This window comes from Lepidochelys kempii, chromosome 9 (assembly GCF_965140285.1).
Source record: "Lepidochelys kempii isolate rLepKem1 chromosome 9, rLepKem1.hap1, whole genome shotgun sequence".
Taxonomy (NCBI): Eukaryota; Metazoa; Chordata; order Testudines; family Cheloniidae; genus Lepidochelys; species Lepidochelys kempii.
This window is the reverse complement of record NC_136388.1, coordinates 62,593,847-62,620,314: the sequence shown is the minus strand read 5'-3', so window position 1 is coordinate 62,620,314 and position 26,468 is coordinate 62,593,847. Positions and strand designations below refer to the sequence as shown.

The window sequence follows — 26,468 nt, the reverse complement described above, 5'->3', positions numbered from 1 at the left end:
CCAAGATACAATTTTGGGGGCAAAAAATCATTTAGGAAAGGCTCATCTAGTTATTAATTAAAAAAAAACCACATTAGGAAGCAACCATGCTGACGCCACCTTTATGCACCTTTATCCAAGGCAGATGGGCAGAGTGGAGTATTGAGGTGTCAGTGCAAACTGATATATGCTCTGCAGAGATGGGAATTGGAGAATAGGTGGCTCTGCTCTGGGACCAAAAAAAAAAAAAAATCAAGCTCAACCCAGTTTGGTGGTGCTAGTTCCATCAATGGCTATTAGTCAGGATTGGCAGGAATGTAAAACTATGCTCTGAAGTGTCCCTAGCCTCTGTTGCCAGAAGCTGGGAATGGGCAACAGGGTAAGGATTGCTTGATGATTACCTGTTCTGTTCATTTGCTCTGGGGCACCTGGCAGTGGCTACAGTCAGAAAACAGGATACTGGGCTAGATGGACCATTGGTCTGACCCAGTATGGCTGTTCTTATGTTGCTGACTAGCAAAGGAAGATGGCATTCAGGAAAACTGAACCTTTCCAGCCGTTAACAGAAGGTGCTAGGCTATGATGCAACTCTGGGTTGAGATTCACACTTGACACTAAGGTCAATGATGCTTTATTTGGTGACTTCCCTACACAAGCCCAAAGGTTTGCCCATAGGACCTTCCCCCTCTGTCTGGTAAACAGAACTTTAGACAGTTTTTAACAAGCGTGGTCCTAGTTTGCTGAACCAGAATAACCCATACATCACTATTTGGATGTTTTCCACACAGCTAGAACTTCTTGATGCACAAGCTGGATTTTCTGAAGTGCTTGTCACCCTGATACAATGGCTCTGATCCTACTATCTGCACTCTAAGTAGTTATACCACCTTTATCACTGAGGTATCTGAGCAGAGATCTATGTTCATCTCATAAGCACATGCGTATCTGGTGTGTCACAAATAACATTGCATAAAATTCTCCTGGTATTGCTTTGGAAAGCAGGTAACCTGGCCCAGTCAGTGGTTGCCATTCAAAGTTAACTGGTTCAGCTGTTAGCAGTACCTAGGATCATGAGAGCCTGATCTGCCTCAAAAAGGATTTTAAATCCCTTAGTGGAATTTGGGGCTTTTAGGTTAGTGGTCTGGACCTAGCCAACCAGAGTCTGTTAGTTGTTCAGTCCAGTTCCTAATGGACAACAGTCTACTTCACAAACAGCCTAGTGTGGCCACAATCAGCTGGCTGCTGACCACTTCTTTAGGAGGCAGAGAGAGGCTACCCAGACAGAATTCTCCCCTAGCAGGGGACTGTTCAGGACAGGCTTGGGGAAGTTTGCCCTGCTGCTGGCCATGCTTTGCTTCCATTGTACGTAAATAGCGTCCATCTCCAGTGCTGTGGAGCTGGTTCCTAAATCCACAGCTGTCAGCTTTTAATGAAGGGAAGAAAATGTCTTTGCTCTTGAGTCTTATAAGCATATAGAAAGCAGAAGAAACAAGGGCATTTGTATTTATTTCATTTTTAATCACTTGTATAAAGTACCAACTCTGTGGGATCTAGGAGATTGGTTAAAATAAATAAAGGTAACAATTGTCCCCAGTCCTCGCTGGCTGAGTTTGAGGCTGGAGTGGGGAGCTGCTGAAATCCCTTTGTTGGAGCAGCAGCTGCACTGGGAGGCATTGCTAGAATATAGGATGACTTACAGCTAAGGACTCAAGGGCGGGGAGATGAGCCCTTTCCAGACACTAGCATCACCCCACAATGTCCAAGGGCCTTTTGTTATCGACACTCTTCTTGATGTGGGGGGCAACGTACGTGCTTCTTGTCAAGCGTTCCCTGCCCCAGAATTACTTGCAAGGTGGATTTAAGCTGGTGATGCCCCAGAACAAGGTGAAGGTGCTTGGATGGCTCTAAGAGATGAGCTCCAATCCAGGCACAAACCTTCCATTCTTATTTCAGTAGCTTGGAGAAAAATAGGGAGGAAGCAAGTAAATTAACTTGGGCTTCTGCTCTACGGGGCTGCCAAAACCTCAAGCCCTGATTGGTCTGAGCTATAACCAATGGAAGATGTGGCTGCTGAAAGCATCTACGGTGTTGAAAGAATGTCCTGATGGCCTCTGCAGGAGAGCAGTGCTGGTTCCTGTGGCTGGAGACATGCATCCAGCAGCAGGTGACTGCTGGAGAGACCGTGAGTGTTAGCTTAAGAAGTGCTACCTGGAAGATCCATGACTCTCCTTCCTAGTAGTCTCTGCTAAATGGGGATGCCTGTGCCTCAGCATCCCGCGAATGGTGTTTGGCACACTCCCCCTGCTTGGGGCTGTGCTTCTCACAGTGCTTGCTGCAGTTGCCTCTCTTGGATGTGGTGGCAGTGGAGTGCGCAGGCGAGGCGGGTACCACTGGCCTCTCCTGGCTGTTGCAGCGATGAACCAGGATGGGCTCCTTGGGGCTGGCCTTGCTCTTCAGGAGGCGCTGAAGCAGCTGCTTGTCCGACCGCTCCTTCCTGAAGTCATCCTCAAAGATCTTAAGCTGCAGGGAAGACAAAGGAAAAACAAAACTGAGCAGGGAGAGGCAGGTGAGCCCAGAGGTGGCTCTGGCCAGCTCTGTGCAACTTGAGGCACTAGCTATTGTGCAGCTAAAACCATGAACCACTTTTGAAGACACTTTAAATTCAGTCCACACTGATTTGGGGAGGGAATAATTCCCATCTCCTATTTTCTGATCTGCTTTTCCCAAGTGGCTAGCACTTTCCAAAGATCAGAATAACAATTCCAGCTATTCAGCTACTTAGCACTTGGCATGGTGATTGGGTACTATATAAATACATAGGCCAGACCTGACCCTAGCTCATTCCCCTGTAGTTGTGTTAGCCCACAAAACTGGGTGACTGGGCACCCAAATCGTAGATGAAATTCAGTGTTGATAAATGCAAAGTAATGCACATTGAAAAATGTAGTCCAGACTATACATACAAAATGATGGGGTCTAAATTAGCTGTTACCACTCAAGAAAGATCTTGGAATCGTGGAGCAGATGTTCTCAGAGAACTATCCATGATATGCAGCGGAAGTCAAAAAAGCTAACAATGTTAGGAACCATTAAGAAAGGAATAAATAGTAAGATAGAAAATATCCTAATTCCATTATGTAAATCTGTGGTACACCAATGCCTGGAATACTGTGTACAGTTCTGGTCGCCCCATCTCAAAAAAGATATATTGGAAATGGAAAAGGCACAGAGAAGGACAAGGCAACAAAAATGACTCCAACTATGGAACAGCTTCCACAGGAGGAGAGATTAAAAAGCCTGGGACTTTTCAGTTTGGAAAAGAGACGACTGAGGGGGGAATGTGATTGAGGGCTATAAAATCAGGAATGGTGTGGAGAAGGGGAATAAGGAAGTGTTATTTACTCTGTCACATAACACAAGAACTAGGGGTCACCCAATGAAATTAATAGGTGGCAGGTTTAAAACAAACAAAAGGAAGTACTACTTCACACAACACCCAGTCAGCCTGTGGAACTCATTGCCAGGGATGTTGTGAAGGCTGAAGCTATGACTGGATTAGAAAAAGAACTAAAGTTCATGGAGAATAGGTCCATCAGTGGCTATTAGCCAAGATGATCAGGGATGCAACCCCATGCTCTGGGTGTCCCTAAACCTCTGACTACCAGATGCTGGGACTGGGCGACAGGGAATGGGTCACTTGATAATTGCACTGTTCTGTTTATTCCCTTTGAAGCATTTGGCATTGGCTGCTGTCGAAAGACAGGATACTGGGCTAGATGGACTACTGGTCTAACCCAGGATGACCGTTCTTATGTACTAGATATCTAGACCATCCGGGATTAGGAAATAGTCCCCTTGTATCATCTGCATCCCTGACTAGTGAGAATCCTTCAGCTTCAAGAGAGTGTTTCGGGACAAGCAGCCTTGTGCCATTAAACTGCATGGAGCCTGGCAGTGCACTGCAGCGATGGACGGTTGGTACAGACTCCCTAAGCCCTGAAGATCGGGGAAAGTTGCAGATGGTAAGGAGAGACTGGCTGGAATGGGTTTCTTACGTCGCTTTCAAAAAGCAACCCTCTTCATTTTTTAAGTAGCCCATGGCTGAAAGGACACTGGGACTGTGGCTGCTTCCTCCATTTGACTGCTCACAAGGAAAGGGATGTCTTTCTAACTGCCAGTTCAGCCTCCTGCTGGGATTGGAAAGTCAAGCAGCGTTCTCCTCTGCACCTGTTGTGTTTACTGGGAATATTCAGCTCTAAACTGAGGGCAGAGCATGTCACTTTAGAGGGACCTTCGCTAACAAAGTTGGTGATCCATAAGCCAGACCCGACCCCAGCTCGTTTCCCAGTAGCTGTGTTGGCTCCACAGAGCCAGCAGTCAAGTTTTGTTATTAAAAGCAGCAGATCTAATCTCTCAGCATTTCTACAGCATCAATCACCATAATATCTCAGTGCTGGCTCTAAATGCCCATCAGGAACAGATCTGTTGAGTGGTAAGGTGCTCTTCGATCTTCACCGCATTATAAGAAAATGGGACCTGCTAACAGTTGTAACTTGCAGACCAAGAGACAATACGGCGAATCACATCTTATGCTTAGGGTGGGCCCTTCAGGGTTCAGAAGGGATTCCCCTGCACATACAGCTACATTAACTAGAGGCAGAAAAACTTGCAAGGTAGATCAGGAAGGGTCTTAACATTTTCTCACGCTTCAGGTACTGGTCAATGCCAGAGCCAGGGGGCTAAATCAGCAGGATCAGTGATCTGATTCAGTATGGCAAGCCCCATGTTCCTAAATCCATTCTGCCCTCATTGGGAAAGCCTCAAATACAGCCTAGTTGCTGGCTGTTGCTGTTCCTTCCCTGCAGCTGAGTTGCATTAACAGGCTGACCAGTGCACTTGGTGGGGGGGGACTCACCTGCTCTCTCAGAAGTACCATCTGCTGCCTCATCTCCTCCTCCTTCTTCCGTAGCTTCTCGTTCTCTGCTTTGATTCGCTCCCGGTCTTTGTGTTCTGTCCTGTAATCCGCCTCATAAATTTCTGTCTGTGAAAGCAGGAAGAGATGCCTGTCAGTAGGGGCTTGGAAGCCCTGTCACTGCCGGGTAACTGGCCAGTACACTAGGGAGGGATGATCATTCTACAGCAGGGGTGAGCAAGCTTTTTGGCCTGAGGGCCAGATGGGGGTTATGAAACTGTATGGAGGGCCAGGTAGGGAAGGCTGTGCCTTCCCAAACAGCCTGGCCCCCTGCCCCCTATCTGCCCCTTCCCACTCCCTGACCCATCCATCCCCCCCCTGCTCCTTGTCTCTTGACTGCCCCCTCCTGGGACCCCCGCCCCTAACCACCCCTCGGGACCCTGCTCCCTGTCCCCAGAGTGCCCCGACCCCTATCCACACCCATGCCCCCTGACAGCCCCTCCCCCCCCCGGCACTCCCATGCCCATCCAACCACCCCCTGCTCCCTATCCCCTGACTGCCTCCTAGGACCCCCTACTCCTTATCCAACCCTCCCCCCTGCCCGCCCCCTTACCATGCTGCTAAGAGCAGCAGGGGCTAGCAGCCCCACCGGAGCCAGCCATGCCACCCACACTGCCCAGTAGGAGCAGTGGGCCAGGCAGTGGTGCTGTGGGGGAGGGGCTGGGGACTAGCCTCCCCATCTGGGAGCTCAGGGGCTAGGCAGGACAGTCCCATGGGCCGGATGTGGCCCACGGGCCATAGTTTGCCCACCTCTGTTCTACAGTCTTATGCCCATTGTCATGCAAAGGTCACTGCCACCTTTTGGGGACTGGTTATGCCAATGTCTTCCCCTTGCTACTCCAATAATACTACCTAGTTCTTATGTAGTCATCTCAAAGCACTTAGGGATCATTATCCCCAATTTACAAATGCGGAAAGTGAGGCAGAGAGACACAGTGACATGCCCAAGGTTACCCAGAAGCCCAGTGGCAGAACTGGGACTAAAACCCAGATCTCACAAGTCCTGGTCCAGTACGCTAGCAACTAAGCAACACTGTTTGAACTCTAACAAGGTGGTGCTGGAAGAATGCTTCCAGGGTCGCTCCAAGCTGGGAGGATGGGGGATTAAATAGATACAGAGGGGTGGTGTGAGCTGGTGAAGGAGCAAAGCACAGAGCCAATACTCAGTCCTTCCTGCGAAAGGTTGGAGAGGAGTACTGCCCCGCTCTTGGACGTTCGCCTGAGATTAGCTCCCTCTCCCACCTGCCTTACCAAACATTTCAGTGAGGTTCTCTTTTCTTCCCCCCGCAGAAGTCCCTTTCCCCATGAGCACCCATCCTTCATGACTGATGCTGAGTTACCTGCAGGGGTCGGCACCACCATGTTGCGTGACGGACACTTGACAAAATTATCGTACTTAGTGACGGATGTTGGGGGTGGGGGAGTTAGGTCATTCAGTCATTTGAAAAATTACCACAGACCTCAACATTTTTACCACAAACACGTTGCTGAGCCCTGGTTACCTGGCATTTCAAGGCCTCCAGCTGGTCCTTCAAGTCAGTCACCTCTTTCACAGGATCCGAGCTATTATTCACGTGGACCAAGTGCTTGCACTTCCTGGGCTTGTAGGTCTCACCCCCTTGCACTTTCTGACTGGCCTCTTCATGCTTTTTGGATGAATTCTCCTTCAAGCTCTTCCTGGGAAGCAGGAACTGAGCATCTACAAATTCCTCCCAGGGCACAGATGCCAATACCTCGGAGCCCTAAGGAAGGAAAGGCTTAAAGGTCAGTTGTTGGCATCATCCAGCGCATTGGTGACCAGCTTCTTAGAAATGCTAAATGATCACATGTAGGTTGAGCCCTGGGTGTTTCATTCTCTTCCTGGTCACAATACATTAGGATAAGGGACAGCAGTTTGGTCTCTAGGTGACAATAGGGGGAGGGGCTGGGTGGGGCTGTGTTTGACACTGAATTTGTTGCTTCTTGCAAAGTCATTCTTGGGGTAGCAGACCCTCGCATTGAGCCAGCCTACAGCCTTCAGGGAGCCAGCAAGAGAGGCCAGTTCAGAGTGGCTGCATGTGGCATCGCAATATGGAAACAGCTGAGAAGCCCTAAATCAGGTCATGTCCATGGTAGGAGAAGGAACCATGCATGAGTCAGAAAAGCATGAAGGTAAAGCTAAGGTCTCCTGGTGCCCAGCCTAACAAAGGGGTTCTGTGCTACCAGAGAAGCTTGCTCCTGAAGACGTGCATTTACTGTCAGTCTCTCCGGGGAGATTTGAATCTCCTCTGCATTTTTTGGTTTGTTTCAGATATAATTTTGGATCATGAGCCGTTCCAACAAGAGAGCAACTAAACTGTTCAAGACCACATCTCTCTGCTACCAGCAACTCCATCGAAGAGCCACCTGAAACAATGGGCTTAGCAAAATAAGACTATTGTATGATATAGGGAAACAGGTGGTCCAGTGGATAGGTGTGGCCTGGAAGTTGGGAGAAGTAGATTCTAGTCTCGGTTCTGCCACTGACCTGCTGTGTGACCATGGGCAAGTCACTTCCTCACTGTGCCTCAGTTTCCCCTCCTGTTCAGAATGTAAAATCTGTTGTGTATGGCCAGGGCTTAGCAGAACAGGGACACAACATGGGGCCTGTAGACATTACTTTAATACAAATAACAAAGTAAGATGTCTGCACTGGCTTTCAAGCGGTGTTTGAAAGCTTCAGCATGGCTGTAGCTGAAATAATCTAGTACAGTTTGGCTGGCCAGTGTGTATGGGGCCAAGCTATAGGGGAGCCTTGATCTAGCCTTGATTCCTAGCCAGGTTTGTTGTTTTAACACAGTTGGATCCCCATCCATGCTCGCCAGCCAAATTCTGGAGCGCATTTGGGTGCAATTGTACTTCAAAGCCAGGATAGATGGAACCGGAGTCCTTTGGAAAGTCAAGGGAAGAAAGAGAAATTATAGGTGCTGACTGGCTGGTGGGGTCACATAATGAGGCATATACATTGTCAATAATTCTCCCACTCTTGTTCTAGCCCCACCCAGAGAATGCTGGTGCCGACTGGGTGTGCTGATCTCCCTGTCCTCTAAACCCGTTCCGAGCACCAGGCCATCCCCAGCTGTTAGAGGACAGGGTTGTGGTGGGAGATGGACTCTTTGTGCTGCTGAGAATATTTCTTTGCTTCTTTCATTCTGATTTTTGCATCCTGAACCTCAGTAATTATAGCTGAGTCAAACTTGCTTAATGCATTTTTGTTAATAGAGTTGGCTACATGCTCTGGCAACTTGCACGGCCCTGGGACATTGTCAAAGCCATGGCTGTACATCAGCACTGACCTAGTGTCTTTCACTCCTACCAGTATGACAAATGCCAAGCACAGGGGGCCTTTGAGTCTACAGCTAGGAGCTGGTCTAAAGACTGTGGGGTTCCTTGCCCTCCCTGAGTGAAAATGGAGGTGGTGGCTGTTTTCAGTGCAATAACAAAGCTGGATTCTCCCAATCCAATGAGTCACTGTCAGTTGTGTTTGTAATACTGCAGCTTTGGTACAGTCCCCGTTCTTTATGGGAGGAGGAGGAGGGTTTACAATGAACTTACAGCCGAGGTCCTCTTCTCCCTGCCGTGGTGCTGTCTGCCTTCTAGCTGCCTCACGTACTCCTGTAAATGCTGGTTCTTCTTGAGCTCCTGGATGAGGGTTTGTTCGTAGTACTCCCTCTTGTTCTGCAATGGGGATGGACACAGTCAGAACAGCATCTAACAGTCAAAGGAAGCAGATAGGCCCTGGATGCTACTTGCAGCATCCTAAACTCACATGTGGTAGGAGAGGGGTTTCTGTTCTGACCTTTCTCCACCCAGCCTTATTGCGCCACTTCCTGGAAATCTATGCAAAGAAGGGAGCTGCACTGTGTCTTTTGCAAGCAGCAAACCTATGTCCTTTACCTCCCCAGCTCCCTCACAGTCAGCTAAACCATTGGTGTCTTCAGTGTCACCGCAGGGATAGTACACCGGATGAGGCTCTAGCAGTGGCCAGCTTGGTGACCTTAGGCAAGTTGCTCTGCTTCTCTGTGCCTCAGTTTCCCTAACAAGGAGATAATGATACTGACTTCCTTTGTAAAGTGCTAAATAAAGAGTGTCTTCAGTGAGCTCTGAATCAGGCTCGCTGGGCTTTGCTCTGTCCCCGTACAGTTCCTCTAGATGGTATGACTCCCTGATGAATTTGGTATTAGAGATGAGGAGAGTAGGTTTGGAAAACGAGCTGGGTATTATGTATCCCTTCCTCCTGCCACCAGTATTTTTAGGACTAGGCAAAGGCCCATCAGATTCACGTCTCTTGTCATCTAAGACAGATTTGAATCAGAGCTTTTCCCAGTGCAAGTAACCTAGGGGCTCACCTACCACTGTAGCTCTGACTGCAGGGGAGGCTGGTGCCTCTGCCCCTGGTGCTTCATTTCTACCCCACGCAGTCTCTCTGGATGAACACAGCATGGCAGTGCTCTGCCTTTGGGGGGAGAAGGGAAGAGCCCCTGAGGGAGGCAAGAGAATGTTGCTACACAACTGAAAAACTGACCTGCCAAATAAGACTCGAGGGGAGGAGATTGGCTGACCTGGAACTCTACACAGAACCACCGTCTCAGGATTTGCTGCCTTAGTCCCTCCCCTGTGCTGTCATGTGCTCTCAACACAAGCCTAGCCCTAGGCGCTCTGCTGCATGCCCAGAAAGTAGCAGGGGCTCCTTTGCTCACCTGTTCATGCTCAAGCTTCATGGAGAGCCTCTCCGTCTGCTGCTTGAGGATGACCACCTCCTCCTGCAGGGCCCCCATCTTCTGCTGCAGCCCCAGGGTAGTGGTGTGGTAAATTTGGTCCCACTCCTGATTTAGCTTCATGAGCTGCAAGAGTGGGGCAGAAAAGCCACTGGTGAGTTTAATTGCCCTTCTTCTTTCCACACAGGGAGTGAGTGTTCTCTGCGCCGGACTAACCCCCAACAGGTTATGTGCCCATTCACCCATCACAGGTGAACGTCACTCAGCCATTCTAGGCCGAATGAGAAATAGCTTCTCCTGTTGGAGTTTCTAGGGAGATGATGGGGACAGAAGGGATTGGGGAAAGGACCTGCCCAGGACACTTGTCTTAATAACTCTGCTCTGGCTATGGGCTATTTAATTATTATAGATTCTAGCCCCAGGGCACTTCCTAGGCATGTAACAATGGAAGGTCCTGGCTCTAAGGGGCTTCTGTGGTAGCAGGACTGAGTCGGGGAGGGGGGGGGTAAGTCTAGGGTCTTGTCTTCACTAGAACATTGGCTCCTGTTGGTACATGACGTTGGGGAGTCATGGTAGCAAACACAATGGTACCCAGTGTAGACTAGGGCGAGCTGTGCTCAGCATTAATTCTGGGGGTTGTGGTTAAACTCGTGTGATTGTAACCTACACACCTCCTGGGTGTGGTGCTCTGTCCCCTCTAGTGGCTCTGAGACCACTTAGAGACTAATGAGTCTGCTACAGCCTTAGCTAAGAGCCATGTGGCTTTTAATTCATGCAGTAGAGGCTCATGCATTTAGCTCTAGAGGTCCCAGGTTGGATCCCGCCCGCCGACGACGACAATGACCCAGCTGGCAGACAAGATCCAGCAGGATCACAGCCTGATTTGATACACAGGAGCTCACCCTCTGCTGGTGCTGCTGCCTTGGACTCTGTACCCTAAGTCCAGTATGCGGCTGCATAGTCAGCTGCATGGTCCCATGGGAGGGAAGAGACTAAAGATGAAGACCTGGCTTCTATGGGGATGTAACTGCACTCACTACTGTGATATGCGAGGGCAGGACTTGGAGAACAGAGCACAGCCGGACCCACACAGTGCTATTGGGAAGAGGGGCAGATCTGGAAGGGCTCTTAGTGCATGAGGAGGACTGTACATCTGCATGCAGGAACTATTCTGCCCCCTACCCACCACCCCACCCCTGCTAGCCAAGGAGATAATGAGGGAGCTGTTCATTGGACTGGAAGGGACCTTTTGAGTCAACGAGTCTGGCCCTCGCTATCATGGGCAAACCCTGGAAGGACCACCAGTTTCCCCTTGGCTGGCCCTGATTGACGTAGCATAGCTCAGTACAGGGCGCTGGAGAGGAGGGTGTGAGGGCTGAGCATACTGCAGGGACAGATGGGGTGTGCGGGTGCACCAGCCACAGAGAGGCGGCTCAAGGCACGCCTGTAGCTTGCGTGAGGCGGTCTATGGCCCAGGGAGCTGAGACGGGGGTGCCTGTGCTTTGTTCACCTCCTTGTTGATGCGCCGCAGCTCCGTGTTCTTGTTGAGCAGCAGCAGCTTCTCCTCGTCAGCCGAGGTCACCGTCATGCTCTCCGAGATGTAGGTGACGATCTCCTCTGAGTCGTGCTGGTTGGAGATGGCAGACTCGCTGAGCACTTGGGGTGCACCCTCCCTGCCAGCATCACCAAGAGAGGAGGAAAGTCAACGAGGGGAAAAGGAAGGAAGGGGCATAACTCCCATTCTTCACTGAGGTGTCTGGCTCCAGGATAGGGGCCCCAGCATCAGCACCCACTCCTCTCTGGGGCCCTCACCCCAGGGTGCCTCTCCGCACCCATTCTCTGTGCAGGCACCCTGCCAGCACTGCCCTGATGCTCACATCAGCGTCCTCTCCAGGGAGTGACATGAGGGCCCCAGCTTATGCCCTGCTCTTCCCCCACCCTGGCTTCCCAGGAGCAGCACCCAAGAAACACAACGGGGCTAGATCTGTGCACAGAAAGCTCTCCCCTTACCCGGGTGTCAACATAGGGGGCTGTGACCCAGCCTAGCTTAGCAGGCTCCTCAAAGCCTCCAGCTGGAGAACAAGTTCTCTCTGATGCATTCCCTGTCCACTACAAGCACAGTCACATACTGAGGAGGGCTCAGAGGAGTAGAGTTACACTGATCTCACACAGAAATTGGGGAAGTTCTTGGTAAGTGGTATTTGCATACCCTAGATTTGCATAATCAGCTTCATTGAAAAGGGGTTTTGAAGGGGAATTCAGCTAGAGAGAAGTGTGTGTGACACTGAGGCACTGTGAGCCTAGGTTCGTTCCTACCGGCCTCATTCTTCAAACTGCTGAGCCCTCACATCTCCCAGGGCCGCCCCTCGGCGCCTCACCCAGGCAGGCCCTCGCACACAACAGTGAACAGTGTGTCACCAGAAACTGTCCCTTGGAAGGTTTGTGAGTGGAGTCGTGAGCAAGATCCAACAAATCACCTCTAATGAGTATGCCCTGCCCACTGTCATCCCGTACAGTAATTCTCAGTGTGTTAACCTGCAAACCCAGCGTGACATTATCTGATTAAACTATGACTATGTAGATCATTGTTGCTACCACTGTTATCTAATTGAAACACATCTTGTACAAAATGTGGCATGTAAGATGTCTATGGACAGGCTATAGATTGCTGAATATGATTGTGCCATTTGTATGCATGTATCAGTTTTGTAGTTGAAGTTAGGAATATTAACTATGTACCTGTATTTTTAAGGTGTTTGCTTCTGGGTGTTTAGCCAACAAAGTGTTTAGCCAGCACATTATGAAGGAACTATTCAAGTAGAATGGCCCATTAAAGAACACTTAACTTACAATGGAAGATACCTATCTACTCTTAATGGACTTTCCTGCTATGACTAAGCCAAGTTATGCTTGGACATGTAACTTGCCTATGTGACTCCAAACTCCATCTTTTACCTGTTTCAGAGTAACAGCCGTGTTAGTCTGTATTCGCAAAAAGAAAAGGAGTACTTGTGGCACCTTAGAGACTAACCAATTTATTTGAGCATGAGCTTTCATGAGCTACAGCTCACTTCATCGGATGCATACCGTGGAAACTGCAGAAGACCTGTAATTTTACTTTTTTCTTTTACCTGTAACTTTCCACAGTAAGAACAATAGGATTCCCTTCCCTGGAGAGAAGCTATAAAAGGCGCTGGAAACATTTCCATCAAACCTCTGGACTTATATTAATGGGAGCATTGTAACCAAAGGACTGAGGACCTTCCAATGAGTTGGAAGCAACCAGAGACTTGTCAAGCCAGCAGTTTATTCCATCACTGCTAAAAGCTTGATCCAAGAACTTTGCATTTATTGTATGTATTTGATTCCTTTAACCAATTTTAACTCTCACCTTTCTTTCTTTTTATAAATAAACCTTTCAATTTTAGATACTAAAGGATTGGTAACGGCATCATTTTTGGGTAAGATCTGACTTATATATTGACCTGGGTGTGTGGCTGGTGCTTTGGGATCAGAAGAATTTTTTATTTGATTAAATTGTTTTAAAGAACCACTCATCTATAAGTCTAGTGTTTTTGGTGGTGATACAAAGACTGGATTACCGAAGGAAACTGCTTTTCTGACTTCTGGTTAGCAAGTGTGGTGAAACAGAAAGTTGCTGATTTGGTATATCTCATGGAAGAATAACGACCAGTTTTGGAGAGTGTCTGCCCTATTTTTTCGGCAGTTTGTCCTGAATTTGGTATTCTTAGTTGTGACCCACTGAGGCACGGTTACACGCAGCCTACCTGCCCCATGGCCCAGCACAGTGCTATACTGAAATGTCCTCTCACTGATCCATGTGACTTTCGTAACCTAGACAGCACTACCGTGCCTTTGCTGTTATGCTATGGGGGCACTGTAAACAACCATAGGTAGGGTGCACCTGTTAAATTAAGTGACCCTTGTTTATTTGTCAGGCTACATCTGGGGGTCAATGGGTCTTAGTGAGGTATTGTTCAAATCTTTATTAGCAGATCTATGGTGTTAAAAACTAAGCCCAGAAGGTCAGAAATCCACACACACACACACACACACACCCCTTAACATTTCAAAGGCTCCTAAACACTTTTACTTGTAGCCTTCCAAAAAAAAACCCATCTGCTTATGAGTAAGTAAGTGGTTCTGACCAAGAAGTGTTGTCATGTCTAACAAAGGGATTTAAACCTCTCTGTCACTGAGCACAAACCTTAACAAAGGATCCATGACCAATGCCTCCAGAATAGCTGTCTCCTTTCCCCACGTGCTTCCAAAAGCAGAACTAAGAGCGGATCTGTCTGCAATTTTACCTCTCAGTGGGGAGGGGAATGGTCACAAAGTCATGAATCAAAGCCAAATCCCTTCTCAGTGCCAGCAGGGCAGCCCCATAGAGTCCTTACCATGAGCTAAGCTAGGGGACCATCAGCAATGGGAGAAAACTGCCCAGTGGAAATCACAGTGTGACCTCTTTTTTCCACTTTATTGAGTTATTTGAGATCCCCTTGATGATTGAAACTGGAACTGCTTAGGACAGCAGCAGCAGCTGCCTCGTGGGACTCAAACAGCCCCTTGCAGTTCACTGGAAGGGGGAATTGGAGCAGAAGTACAAATATTAACATATATTTGCATTTTGTGGAAACACCGAGAGGTCTGAATTTCAGTAATGGGCCCGGGCTTGAGATCACGGCACTAAAACCAGGTCTGAGGGGGAAAGTGAGATGGGAATCAGAAGAATTTTATGGGCTTCTATCTCTTGGTTTGCCAGGTCTGGAAAGGATTGCTTTGTACCAGCAGGGAGCTGGAAATCCCAACAGCTTGCCAGGCAGATTCACCAATTTTTCCACCCCAGTCCTTCTGGTGTATGTATTGTGGGACCTTGCAACCTTTATTTGTCCCTTGGACTACTGGCCAAATATAGCAAGTGCTAGACCATATTTCAGTGTAATCCTTTTGGGATTCATTCAGGTGTTGATGGAAGAATCCCTTAAATTGCAACAGTGTTTTCACTAGGCACAGCTTCCCTGATGATCACTAATGTTGGATGCTCTCTCAAATGAAACACAACTACTAATATCCAGCACAGTGTGTCATCCCAATTTGCCCGTTGGGTCCCAAAGGGTGCAAACTGATCTGATGAATGCCCAGACCTTGGGGCACTGCCAAGCTTGTGTGTCTTCCCAGGGAGAAAACTCAGCTCTTGCATTTCTAAGATGTGTTGTGCCTAGCAAAACTGTCTTAGCACCAAAGCAGTATTTCCACCATTGATGCCCATGCTACAGACAGGAATCTCTACTGTAGGCTTTTGCCTTCCAGAGGTAGGTGCATTGTGGGCTTGCCAAAGGCAATAGCCCATTGGTGCAGTGAGCCCATGACTCTACTATTGTTTCTGGGCTTGTTTCTCACATGTACTGATACAAATCCTCCCTCCTTTGCTTGCAGCCCAGTGAAACCGACATTGCTTCCTTGACCTAAGCACCATTGCCATGCAAACAGGCCAGGCGTGTTGCAAGTGGACAGCATTGTGACTCTTTCCCTTCATGCCCCTGGGACGGGGATGTCTTGAAACTTCTGTGTTCCATTCCCAACTACCCTTCAAACCAGCCCAGTCTTACCCAGGTATCCTCACTGGAATAAATCAGGAGCATGGATGAAGTCTCTCCCCCTCCAGGTGCCAGATGCACTTGTGTATTGGATGCCAGATCCGTCCACGTAACCAAGCTCCGGGGCATGAAACCCACCTTACCCATCCCTGAGTTTCTGCATGTGCTACGAGGCCACTTGGCTGGACAGGATGGGCTATGTGTGTGTTGCATCTAAACACAGATGTGCAGGCTCAACTCCAGGATCTTTACCACCTTGTTTATGTTGAATCTCAGGTCCAAAGTCTCACTACCCAATTCTTCATTGGATCGACCATGGGGATGCTTTGCCGGATCTTTCTCAAGCATTTCTGGTACTGTCTTTTCCATCGAGGAGGTGCTCAGTGCAAGCAGCATTTGTCTCATACACTTGGCAACTCTTAGAAGTGAGCCAGGCCTTTCACTTCTTTCCAGGATGGTCCTTACGACCACACACCAGCCAGTCATTAGAGCCTGGGCCAGATCTACCAGAAGACTGGGAAGCTGGGTTTTGGAACTGGAGCAGATCATAACTGTGATCCTGCAGGTGTGCTGAGGGGTAGCACTGAAGCAGGTTCCCCCACACACACACACACCCTGTTCTCAAAATCAGCAGGCCCTCTGCAAGCAGGTACTCGGATACCTCTCGGACTCCCCCGCATGCCCTGTGCCTCCAGCCACCCCTAAAACTCAGAGGTTCCACTGGGGTGGCACAGCTTCCTCTGCGCAAGAATCTGTTTCTGAGGCAGCAGCTTCACCAGGCCAGTCTCATGGCGGAAGGAAGTGGTGATGCTGATACAGGATGCACGGGCCCCGGTGACAGGAAACTCTGACACGAGACAGGACTTGAAAAACCCACCCTGCTCCCAGTTACTTGAGCAACGATGGGGTTCCCCCTGCTGGGTGGAAAGCCCCCCTACCCATCACACTTCCAGTAAGGTGCACTCACGACAAATCTTGCCAACGAGCCCAGTAAATGGGCTGGAAAAGTCCACTGGGGTGGAAAGGTTCCTGTGTAAGGGGCCAACCTTAGCCAATGCAGCCTTTACCCTCTGGCTTCTAAGGTAACTTAGTGCTGGAGGAAGAGATCCTTTTATCTCCATGGGGACTGCAGACCTCTCCTTATCTGCACAGCAACTTTCTCCCATGCTGCCCTGCCATGACGCCTGCGCCCTGGGATGCTGTCACCTGGTGTGACAATACTGAAATAACAGTGCTGTTAAGAAAAAGCAGCCTGTTTGCTGTTAACAGCATGGGACTGCAAACACAGGGCAGCCCCTGGGTTTGGATCACTTGCCAGATTATCCCTTGGTGTCACCAACTTTGGCCAGTCCGTGGCCTGCGTGGAGTCCTGCATGGGGAGAGTCCTTAGCATTAATGATCGGAGGAGATCTTCCAGCAGGGGATCTCAAAGCATTTTACAGAGGAAAGCTTGATATCGTGACTTCAGTGGGAAACAGAAAGGCACAGAGAGTGGCAGGGCCTGACCTCATGCAGGGAGCTGCGGATAGAAGCTGTGATGCCCAGCCCTCTGCCCTGCCCACAGTAGCATCAGCAGAGTCGGTTCTCATGCAGGAATGGAGACATTCCAGGAGGCAGAAGAACAGAGCTGTGTTTTGGTTTATTTTGGAGCTGGTGGGCGCTGTCTGTTTTCTCACCCCACTCACTGATGTGAGGACCCTGTCATCAGCTGGTACGTTCTCATACTCAGGCTTTCAAACCATGGCAATAGGAGAGCCTGGGAGTCTGGGTTCCCAGCAGGTGTAGCAGGCAGAGTCCAGGCAGTTGGGCACTGATATCCTGTGCTGGTTTTCCAAGTCCTTATTCCCAGTGGCTGAACCCCGTCCTTCCTTTGTCACTTATGCAGCGTGAGCTGCCGTGCCAGCATGGCTGGCTGGAGGGAGGCAGTTCAAGGGAAGAAGCAGAAAATGGGGGAGGGGGGGGCGGGCAAGGGGAATACAGCAAGAAAGGCCAGCAGGGGTACTCCAGAGACAGGGGAAGGGGGCCAGTAATACAAGAAAAGACACTTTGTTTTCAGAAACATGGAATGTGAAATCCAGGCCCCATTTCCACCTTTTTACCAAAACTCAAAGGCTCGGCCCTGGTTCTCATGTCGTCCAGACCAGCTCTCCCATCCCTACTAATAGCCTCTCTACTTGAGTCCATGGGGGGAGTATCATGGTAACAGTGTAAGTGACAATACTTTGACTGGGTATCTGACTGTGTTGTGCTACAACAACCTGTTGTGCGAGGGAGCTCCAAAGTGCATCTATATTGATCTCCAGCACCCAGGGCATTGTGAAGCCAGTATGTACATAAGTTAGAGCTCGATCTTCATTGTGTGACTTGTTCTCATGCAGCCTGCTGCCAGTTCCCTGTCAGTGGAATAATCAGTGGCATACCTGGTGGGAGGAGGTGCGTTACTAACAGGGAACTGGCTATATATATATATGTAGCTTGGTGATCCTACTATCAAACCTGATTGACCAGGGGAATTTCACTCTCTCACTAGCTCTGCATTGTTCCTGGCTGTCTCGCTCCAGATACAATGAGGTTGAGTGCTTGCCTAAGAAAATCTATTTAAAATTTGAGCCAGTTAAATGTGTACAAACCCCCAATACAGACACACACAAACTGGTTTAACCCTTGCTTATATCGATTTTAACTTAAATAGGTAATTTACTGGTGCAGGAGTGAAACTGATTTATGCACCTACATTAGGGGGCTGCCCTAGTTTGTCTAGATCGAATTTTAAATCCTACATATCTCACTGTCCTGGTACAGACAAGGCCGCCCGGTTTGTTTCCACTCAAGGCTGACTGTTGTCACTCCTGGCATGTGTGTTCTGGGCCTGTTAGTTCAGATGTTTAGAGGGCTGGCAGATTTAGCCCATCTCTAGCCAGGAGCTGTCATGAGACTGCTGTGTATAAGGAGATGTAACCATGTGTAGCTATCTCCCTTTCCTAGGAGTTGCACATGAGCATTCAAGGTGGGCATGATGGGATAATATGATTTTGGCAATTAATTGATCTTTAAATATTCATGGTAAATAGGACCAATGGCCTGTGATGGGATGTTAGATGGGGTGGGAACTGAGTTACTACAGAAAATTCTTTCCTGGGTATCTGGCTGGTGAATCTTGCCCATATGCTCAGGGTTCAGCTGATCGCCACATATGGGGTCAGGAAGGAATTTTCCTCCAGGGCAGATTGGAAGAGGCCCTGGAGGTTTTTCGCCTTCCTCTGAAGCATGGAGCACAGGTCACTTGCTGGAGGATTCTCTGCTCCTTGAAGTCTTTAAACCATGATTTGAGGACTTCAATAGCTCAGACATAGGTGAGAGGTTTATCGCAGGAGAGGGTAGGTGAGATTCTGTGGCCTGCATTGTGCAGGAGGTCAGACTAGATGATCATAATGGTCCCTTCTGACCTTAATATCTATGAATCTAGGGCTAGGGCGAGCTAGGTGCTGGCTCTGAACTGAAGGGCAGATAGAGGCCTAGTCAGTTAGTGACTTTCAATGGGAGTTAGGTGCCGCACCTGTTATCTGCACCTTGAGGCCCCTAAATCGCTTTGGAAATCTGTCTCTTAGGCCCCATCAGCACTACTGTAAGCAACCACACTTTAAAAGGATTTAAACTCCAATGTCATCAAGTGGGGTTGTAAATGGAGATGGGCCTGAGCCAAAACCCACACCCAAATATGCCCAAACATAGGGGTATAATGGAATCTGGGTGCAGCTTCGGCCCATCTCCCACTCTAATGACAATTTGGCTAGTGTATTACAGACAGAGAGGCACCATCTGTAGGCTTGGGATGAGATAACCAGAGGAAATGAGGAGTAGGTACAGTTTAGCAGTATCCATGCTGTCTGACCCGATTGTATGTCCCCTTCTAGTGACTGGCTTAATAGAGGATAGTGGCCTACTCCTGTTACTAACTAGTGGAGTTATTCCTTTAGCGCAAGTGTTAGAAGCTTGTGCTTTTGGCAATGAAGATCACTGAGGATGATCCATAGTGGTGGAGCATAGTTGCAGCCGATGAAGTGAGCTGTAGCTCACGAAAGCTTATGCTCAAATAAATTGGTTAGTCGCTAAGGTGCCACAAGTACTCCTTTTCTTTTTGCGAATACAGACTAACACGGCTGTTACTCTGAAACCTGTCATAGTGGTGGGGTTCTTATATGTATTAGACACACAAGGCTTCAACCTGAGGGAGGGTTTAGGATTCTTGAATGATATTCACATAGGGTTAGCCCTTCTCACACTACTCCGCCAACCTGTGTTCAAGTCCCATTGAGCCACAACTGTATTTAAATTGGGCTTCAACTCAGGCTTGTAGTTTGAGAAACCCTGGGCTTAATGTTCAACAGTGCAGAGCATCTTCAGCCCCCACTGACATTAGGTAGAGTTATGTGTGCTCAGCACTTCTTTGGATCGGGCCACACTGTCTCATGTTGAGCACCCAAAATCATGGGCTCCATTTTTTAAAATTTGGACTTAATTCTGTCTGCCCTGTAAAAGCAGCCTGGGTCTCTGCTTGGAAATAGCACACAGTATTTGCCCCATCAGTTCCTTAAATATCAGCTACTACTAGCATGATGTAATGGGACCAGTCCTGCACACCCTGATTCTTGTGAGTAACTCACTCACACAAATAGACCCACTAAAATAATGCCAACTCATATGTATGAGAGTTTGCAGGATATGTTTGTCTGTCTGTCTGTCGGTCTCTCTCTCTCTCTCTCTCTCTGTGTAAGTGAAACAGGATGCTAATCAGAATGATGTGATTTTATCATCTGGCATCTTGTGATCTACTAGGATCAGAGTCACCTTGGTGCTTTGAAAATGTGCAGTAAAGCACGGTGTCAGTGCTGAGCAGTGTTAATACTACCCATGATTTCAGGAACAGTCAAGTCCTTCAAGTATCAGCCCTGGAACCTGTGATCGGAAAGAACTAAATAATTGCTGGTTGCAGGTAAGATTTCACCTGTGCAAATGAATCTCTGTTGTTGTTCATGAGCAAATAGCCTTGGAGACCAGAGCTGGGAAATCCCCCTGGACAGGTGCCAGAGCTTTAATTGCAATGATGTCACCACGGTGTCGTCGATTTGTAACTCTGCATATTCTCAGAGGTGCTCCAGCTAGCTAGCTCCTCCCAGAATACCCTGCATAGGAGTAGCATGGACTACATTTCTAACTAGATCAGCATCACTGTGGGTTATTTGCCCAGGCATAAACCAGTCCAATCTGAGAACTAGGACCCACGTGAGGGCCTTTGATTTTTGGATTGGGCTGTGAGGTTCAGTCTCTGCTATGGGCAGGAGGCTTAGACAATGACTCCCATGTCCACAGGGTTCAGCAAAAAGCTAGAAGGTAAGAAATGTCAATGCGTATTAAACAGATCAGTGAGTGCTTCTGCAGTGAGCCCTATGATTATGCACTGTCAGAGGAGAGGCCTAGATGTAGGTTGTTTTTGGGGGGGAGAAGGTGGGATCTCACCACAGTTAGCACTGACCCTCTCACACACACACCACATACATGCCTTATAAGTAGTCCCAGCAAGGAGAACAAAGATCGAACTGTCTATGAAGACAGAATTCCCCTGTCATTCTCAAAGGGTCTGTCCACATCAGGATAAAAGGTGTTTTTAAAATGAGTAAGCTGTTGGCAATAGGGAAAGAACCTAGCACCTCTGGATGTACAGGCATGAGCCTCTACTTGCCTGAGCTAAAAGGCCTTGCTGGGCAAGTCAGGGTGTAGCAGGAGATCACCCTCTATGTGACACAGCCACCACTAGGGGGTGACACACACAGTGCCACCTTGAGTGGGAGTGGTTTACACTAATACTAGCTCTTGTGTTCAAATCCCAGTGTAGACAGGGACGTAGCAGTTTAGCAGGGTCACAATCTGGGTGTCCCCTAAATCCCTTTGCCTTGCCTGGGCACCAACTACCCACTAGGATTTTATGATGTGTTAGCTATCAGGTTTGACAAACACACCTAGTGTGGAGATACCTAATGGTGCCATTAGGGCAGGAATGATGCACACTAGTGGGGAATCTTAGACACGGTCTGCCTTTGTTGCCTCTGTTCTTGGGATCAATAGGACATCAGTCTCCAGGTCTGTCCAATCGTGCAGCACCTTTTACGAGCATTGCAGTCATCTCTTCCAGACAAGGGGCCATTTTTTGTTATGTGTTTGCACAGCACCCAGTACAGTGGGGCGGGGGCCTCCAGCCATGGCCACGGCACAAGCAGTAACAATAAATACAAATAGGGCATGCGTTAGGCAGCCCTGTCACACATTCCTGCATCTCAGCTGACACCTCTCACATTCTTCTGGGAGTATTTTTCTGCAGTTGCATCTTTTGGCCGCTATAGGCTGCTGTAGCACCCACCAAGCAGTCCGCCCATCCCTCCTCCTTCACTGGTAGCTTTGCTGCCCCCCAGACCTCTCTAGCCCCCACAACCCCAGTAGCAACCCATCCAGCTCCTCAGTCGGATTCCCACTCCCCTACAAACTCAAGCCCCTACCCCAGCCACTGCTCAGGGCAGAGCGTGTTGACCATAAAAGCTTACACATATTCAAATTCTTTTCAACTACACACGTGGCATGATCTTGTTAAACCATTTGCATGAAATGTCACAGGTGGAGCAGAACAAAACTTGGCAGGCAGGCTGGCTGGAGACTGAGCACCTTGGAACTAGGAACATGTCACCACGCCAGCCTGAGACAAGAACCAGCCTTCCTTCCCAACCCAAGCTGCTTTCCAGTTCCCAGGGCCTCCTTGAAACTGTAGAGTGGTGAGGAGCCAGCCACTCCATTTCCTCTCACCTTCCGTAACAGCTCCCACTGGCATCCCAGACTGGAGGGGTTGTGGGAGAAATCCTGGCAGTGGAATCAATGGGAAACTTCCCATAGAAGTCAATGGAGCCAGGATTTCACCCCATATTTTCTTTTTTGTTCTCCCATGACCTCAGCCTCTTCTAAATTTCTTCTTAATGTCTGCCTTTGCTGATCCCTACAAATCATGCGCAGCTGGCACTGCTTAGGCTAGTGGTCACTTGTGATTACTGAGACCTCCCTGACTACTAGCTTATACAGACTCACCTGTCTCTAGTGGAATCTTATTCTCCCAACCTGCCCTCCATGACTGCCCATTTACCTGTTACCTTCTGTCTAAATCCCAGATTGTGAGCTGCCTGGGGCAGAGGCTGCTTTTGTGTTATTTGTCTGTCCGGTGCAATTGTGATTTGTATTGTGATAGCGCCAAGGAATCCCAAGCATGGCCCAGGACCCCATCGTGTCAGGTGCTGTACACACACAGAGTTCTATTGAGGCCCTTGTCCTGCTTTCGTCACCGCAGTATCTGCCCTTCCAGCAGGGCTGGCTCTAGGCACCAGCAAAACAAGCAGGTGCTTGGGGCAGCGCATTTCTAGGGGTGGCATTCCGGTGCCTGCCATGCTGCCCCTAGAAATGTGCCCCCTCCACCTGCTCCCCTGAGCGTGCCGCCGCCGCTCGGCTTCTCCCCCCTCCCTCCTAGGCTTGCCACGTGCAAAACAGCTGTTTTGCGCGGCAAGCCTGGGAGGGAGCGGGGAGAAGCCAAGTGGCAGTGCGCTTGGGGGAGGGGGAGGTGGCGGTGGTGGAGCGGAGGTGAGCTGGGGCGGGGAGCGGTTCCTCTACCCCCTATTACTTCCTGCGCTCTCCCCCCCATGCTCACCTCCGCTCCGCCTGCTCCCCTGAACGCGCTGCTGCTCCCTCGCCTGAGAGGGAGGGGGAAGAAGCGGAGCGGCGTGTTCAGGGGAGCAGGCGGAGTGGAGGTGAGCTAGAGCAGGAGGGTGTGGGGGGGAGCCACAGGAAGCAATGGGGGTGGGAAATGTGGCACACCCAGGGGAGGAGGCGGGGCCAGGGATTTAGGGAAGGGGTTGGGAAGGCACGAAAAAAAAGCGGGGCGACCAAAAATTTTTTTGCTTGGGGTGGCAAAAATCCTAGAGCTGGCCTTGCCTTCCAGTCATGCATTAAGCATGTGGTTCATTCTCTCTCTCATCCTCTCCCCAGGGGGAGAACTGTGGGTGCAGTGGAATGGTTGGTTTTGGGAGGGTTTGATTTGGGTTTTATTTTTTTAAATGCTGATGCTGCTCTGTGGGTGTCAGAGAGGGCAGGCAGGAGTAGTCCAAGTCCCAACTCCGCCTGGCACTTGGAGTGGAAGGTAGCTTGTGATGGCCCTTAGTTAGACCAGCCTCTGAGAAAAGCCAGTCTCCTGCATAGACAAGATGGTCCCTGCCCACTGGGGTCCTGATCCCTGCCTGGGAGCTTTAAGTGCTATTGCAATCAAAATAATGATAATGTAAATCTCTGGTGATTGTGTGGTATCTTGTCTATTAAAGAAAACAGGGCAATGTGTGAATACGGGGCCTGCCAGAGTCTATGAGAACAATGGGCCACCTAAACAATGCTTGGAGGTGACCACACTCACCAATCATTGGCTCTGTATACTTCACAGAGGGCTTATGCAAATTACTTGCTCATTGATATGCAGAATGTACAGGCTCCATCTGCCCAGAGGCGTGTAGCTGGTCAATTTTGTTTGAGTTTCAGGTCAGTAACAAACATTGCATGTGGCAGAAAGCTGCTATTTACTACCTTCAAATATCTGAACAAAAGCATGTGTGTGTGAGAGAGAGAGAAAGAGTAAAATTTTATGGGCCAAATCCTTAGCTGCTGTAAATTGACACAGTTCCATTGGAGTAATTGAAATGACATCCATATATAGCAAATTAGGAACTGGCTCTATCAATCTATCTAGTGGTGCCTGTTGTAAAGTAAACTAAAAGGTGAATCTTGGTATATCTAGTGCAGTATAATGGCCATCCCAGGTTATTCCAATGCATTGTGATGCGCTGCTTGTTATAGGGCCAGATTCTCAAGCTGTCAGTTCCCATTCTGGCTCCTAAATAAGGATCAGTTCAGAGCCAGCAACTCCCAGTGTGACTCTAAGTCCAGATTTTCAGACTGAGATTTTCAGCACTCAATGTCCACCCAACATGCTGAGCTCTTGAAAAATCTGGCTCTAACTGTGGCCCTAAAATTCCAGCTATAGTGGTTTTGACCTAGATTCTCAAAGGTATTTAGGTGCCTCATTCCCATGTAAATCACTGGGCACCTAAATTCCTTTGGGGATCTGAGTCATTGTGCTCAGAGTGAAGCTGTTCATCAAAAAGAATTTACTTCCCTGAAATTGTATCCCAATTTCCAGCAAGCTCCTGTCCATGCTGCATTTGAAGCTATGCTAGGTAGAAGAGTGTTTGATGGGTAGTTATGAGCAGGAAAATGACTGTATAGAAAAGTTTCCCTCTGATCCCACAGCACTATCCCTTGTGTGTACTGAGAATCAGATCTGAGTACAGTAATAAATACCTAGATAGATGCCTTTCCTGCAACTGACAGCCTCTGCTCCTGTCAGCTCAGCCAAGCCACCACAGTGATGGGAAGCTGAGCTAGGTTCTAGTCTGGCTCATCTGTCGCTATTGTTATTAATAACTAAGTTTCGCTCCAGGAATCCTTATTACGGGTTATGATGATGCACAATTTAGAAAGAGCCCAGGGTGATTCCCAGGTTTGTAAGACTGACAAACAGAAAGTCATCTCTTGACTGGGAGACCAAGCCTATTGAGACAAACAGGGAAGCATGCAGATCCACTGGTTCAGTCACTGGTTCAGAGTTGGGCTGCCCTTTAAAAATGGTTGCTGGAAACAGTGACCTAGCACAGTCTTCCTGATATATTCATAGGACTGATTTTCCTTCACTCTGCTGGTCTCCAGCCTACCCCAGCAACGTGGGTTTATATTGTGATTCTTGGAGAGGTGTGTGTGTTGGGGGCACAGGAACCACTGGGTTCAGCAGTGAGCCAGGAAGCTGCCAAGCCATCCAGAATTGGATTCGGGCTCCCACAGAACAGAACTCCCAGTCCACACCTGTTTCGTAGCAGCACTGATGTCACAGCTTTGGCCACAACCACCAACCGGTGCCTGTTGGCCTGGTTACATGCCAGTGTGTATCTATGTACACACACACACACACCCTTCTGCTCTTTATATACGTCCTGGCAGCCTAACTCCTATGTCTCCCCTTCACACACAGCCACCAGCTTCAGCCCTTCTCTCAAACTTCCTGCTGCTCTCAAGGCACCACGAAGCACTCCTTTAAACAGCCCCCTGGAGGGGCTCTCTGGCCCCCCGCGCAGAAGAACAGGGCAGGGCGTTAAGAGGTGGTATAGGTAGCTCCTGGGGCTTGTTTCACTTCCCAGCTCCCTTGCCCGCTCCCAGCTCCCCGCTCCAGCACCTGGAGGGGGGGGGGGTCACAGCTGATGCCTCTCGCTCCCTGACAGCTAAAGCTCTGATGGGACCTAAGACCCCCAGGCCCCGCTCGCCACACGCCCCCTCCCAATAGCCCCCGGCCCTGCCGGAGCTTTACCTACCTGTTGAGAGACAGATCATCCTGGGGTCTGGCCAGCCGGGGGCCCTGCTCTAGGCAGAAATCCAGCGTGGGGGCCCCTCTCTGCAGCTCAGGCAGGAGCTCTGCTTTATCGTGCGGCAGGGCGAGGAGGGGGCCCGTCTCCATGCTCGGGGCTGGGGCTGGGGCTGGGGCTGGGCTGTCCGGCACGCTGGAGGGGCGATGCCGAGTGCCGGGCAAGGAGCCGCCGCCGCGGGGCACGCCCCTGATGTCACGCCCCTAGCGCCCCGGTCTCTCCGTGTCGGTGGTGTCACACATGGGTCCCGCTGTGGATCGCAACCAGGAAGCGGCGCTGCTCGTCATCGTCAGCTGTTGGGTGAGCAGAGAAAGTTACTCACGCCCGCAGCGCCGCTGAATTTCTCAATGGCCTGTTCCATTCCCTTCCCCACCCCCCCCACACACACCCCCGTGCACACACAAAGGGCAGAGGGTGCCTGCCCACGCGCTCAGTGTCGCAACAGTGGGAAGTTTGCAAAGAAACTTAAGGTCCCCGAGAGGCACGCACATCCCACCTTTGGCCTTTCCAGGGGTCTGCGAGGGGGGACCCTTGTTACAGTTTCCAGGGACGTCACTTCTGGGCTATATTTGCACCCTGAATATTTTCATTGAGAATTTCCAGACACAACAGTTCA

At 49.5% G+C, this 26,468-nt stretch overlaps 1 protein-coding gene across 3 annotated transcripts; it reads right to left on the bottom strand.

The window, feature by feature from the left end:
* Positions 1-612: 612 nt before the first annotated feature.
* On the bottom strand, positions 613-26,163 carry LOC140917574 (uncharacterized). 3 transcript variants are annotated; one of them, XM_073360695.1, is made up of 7 exons: positions 25,802-26,163; positions 11,198-11,360; positions 9,670-9,813; positions 8,525-8,647; positions 6,454-6,693; positions 4,895-5,020; positions 613-2,499 (listed from the first exon to the last, which is right to left on the bottom strand). In XM_073360695.1, the coding sequence occupies exons 1-7, from the start codon at positions 25,942-25,944 to the stop codon at positions 2,212-2,214; spliced, it is 1,227 nt and encodes a 408-aa protein (XP_073216796.1). In that variant the 5' UTR covers positions 25,945-26,163; the 3' UTR covers positions 613-2,211. The 3 variants fall into 3 exon arrangements, with proteins under 3 accessions (XP_073216796.1, XP_073216797.1, XP_073216798.1); XM_073360696.1 differs by having other exon boundaries at positions 25,798-25,904; XM_073360697.2 differs by lacking the exon at positions 25,802-26,163 and adding an exon at positions 11,698-11,802.
* Positions 26,164-26,468: the final 305 nt, after the last annotated feature.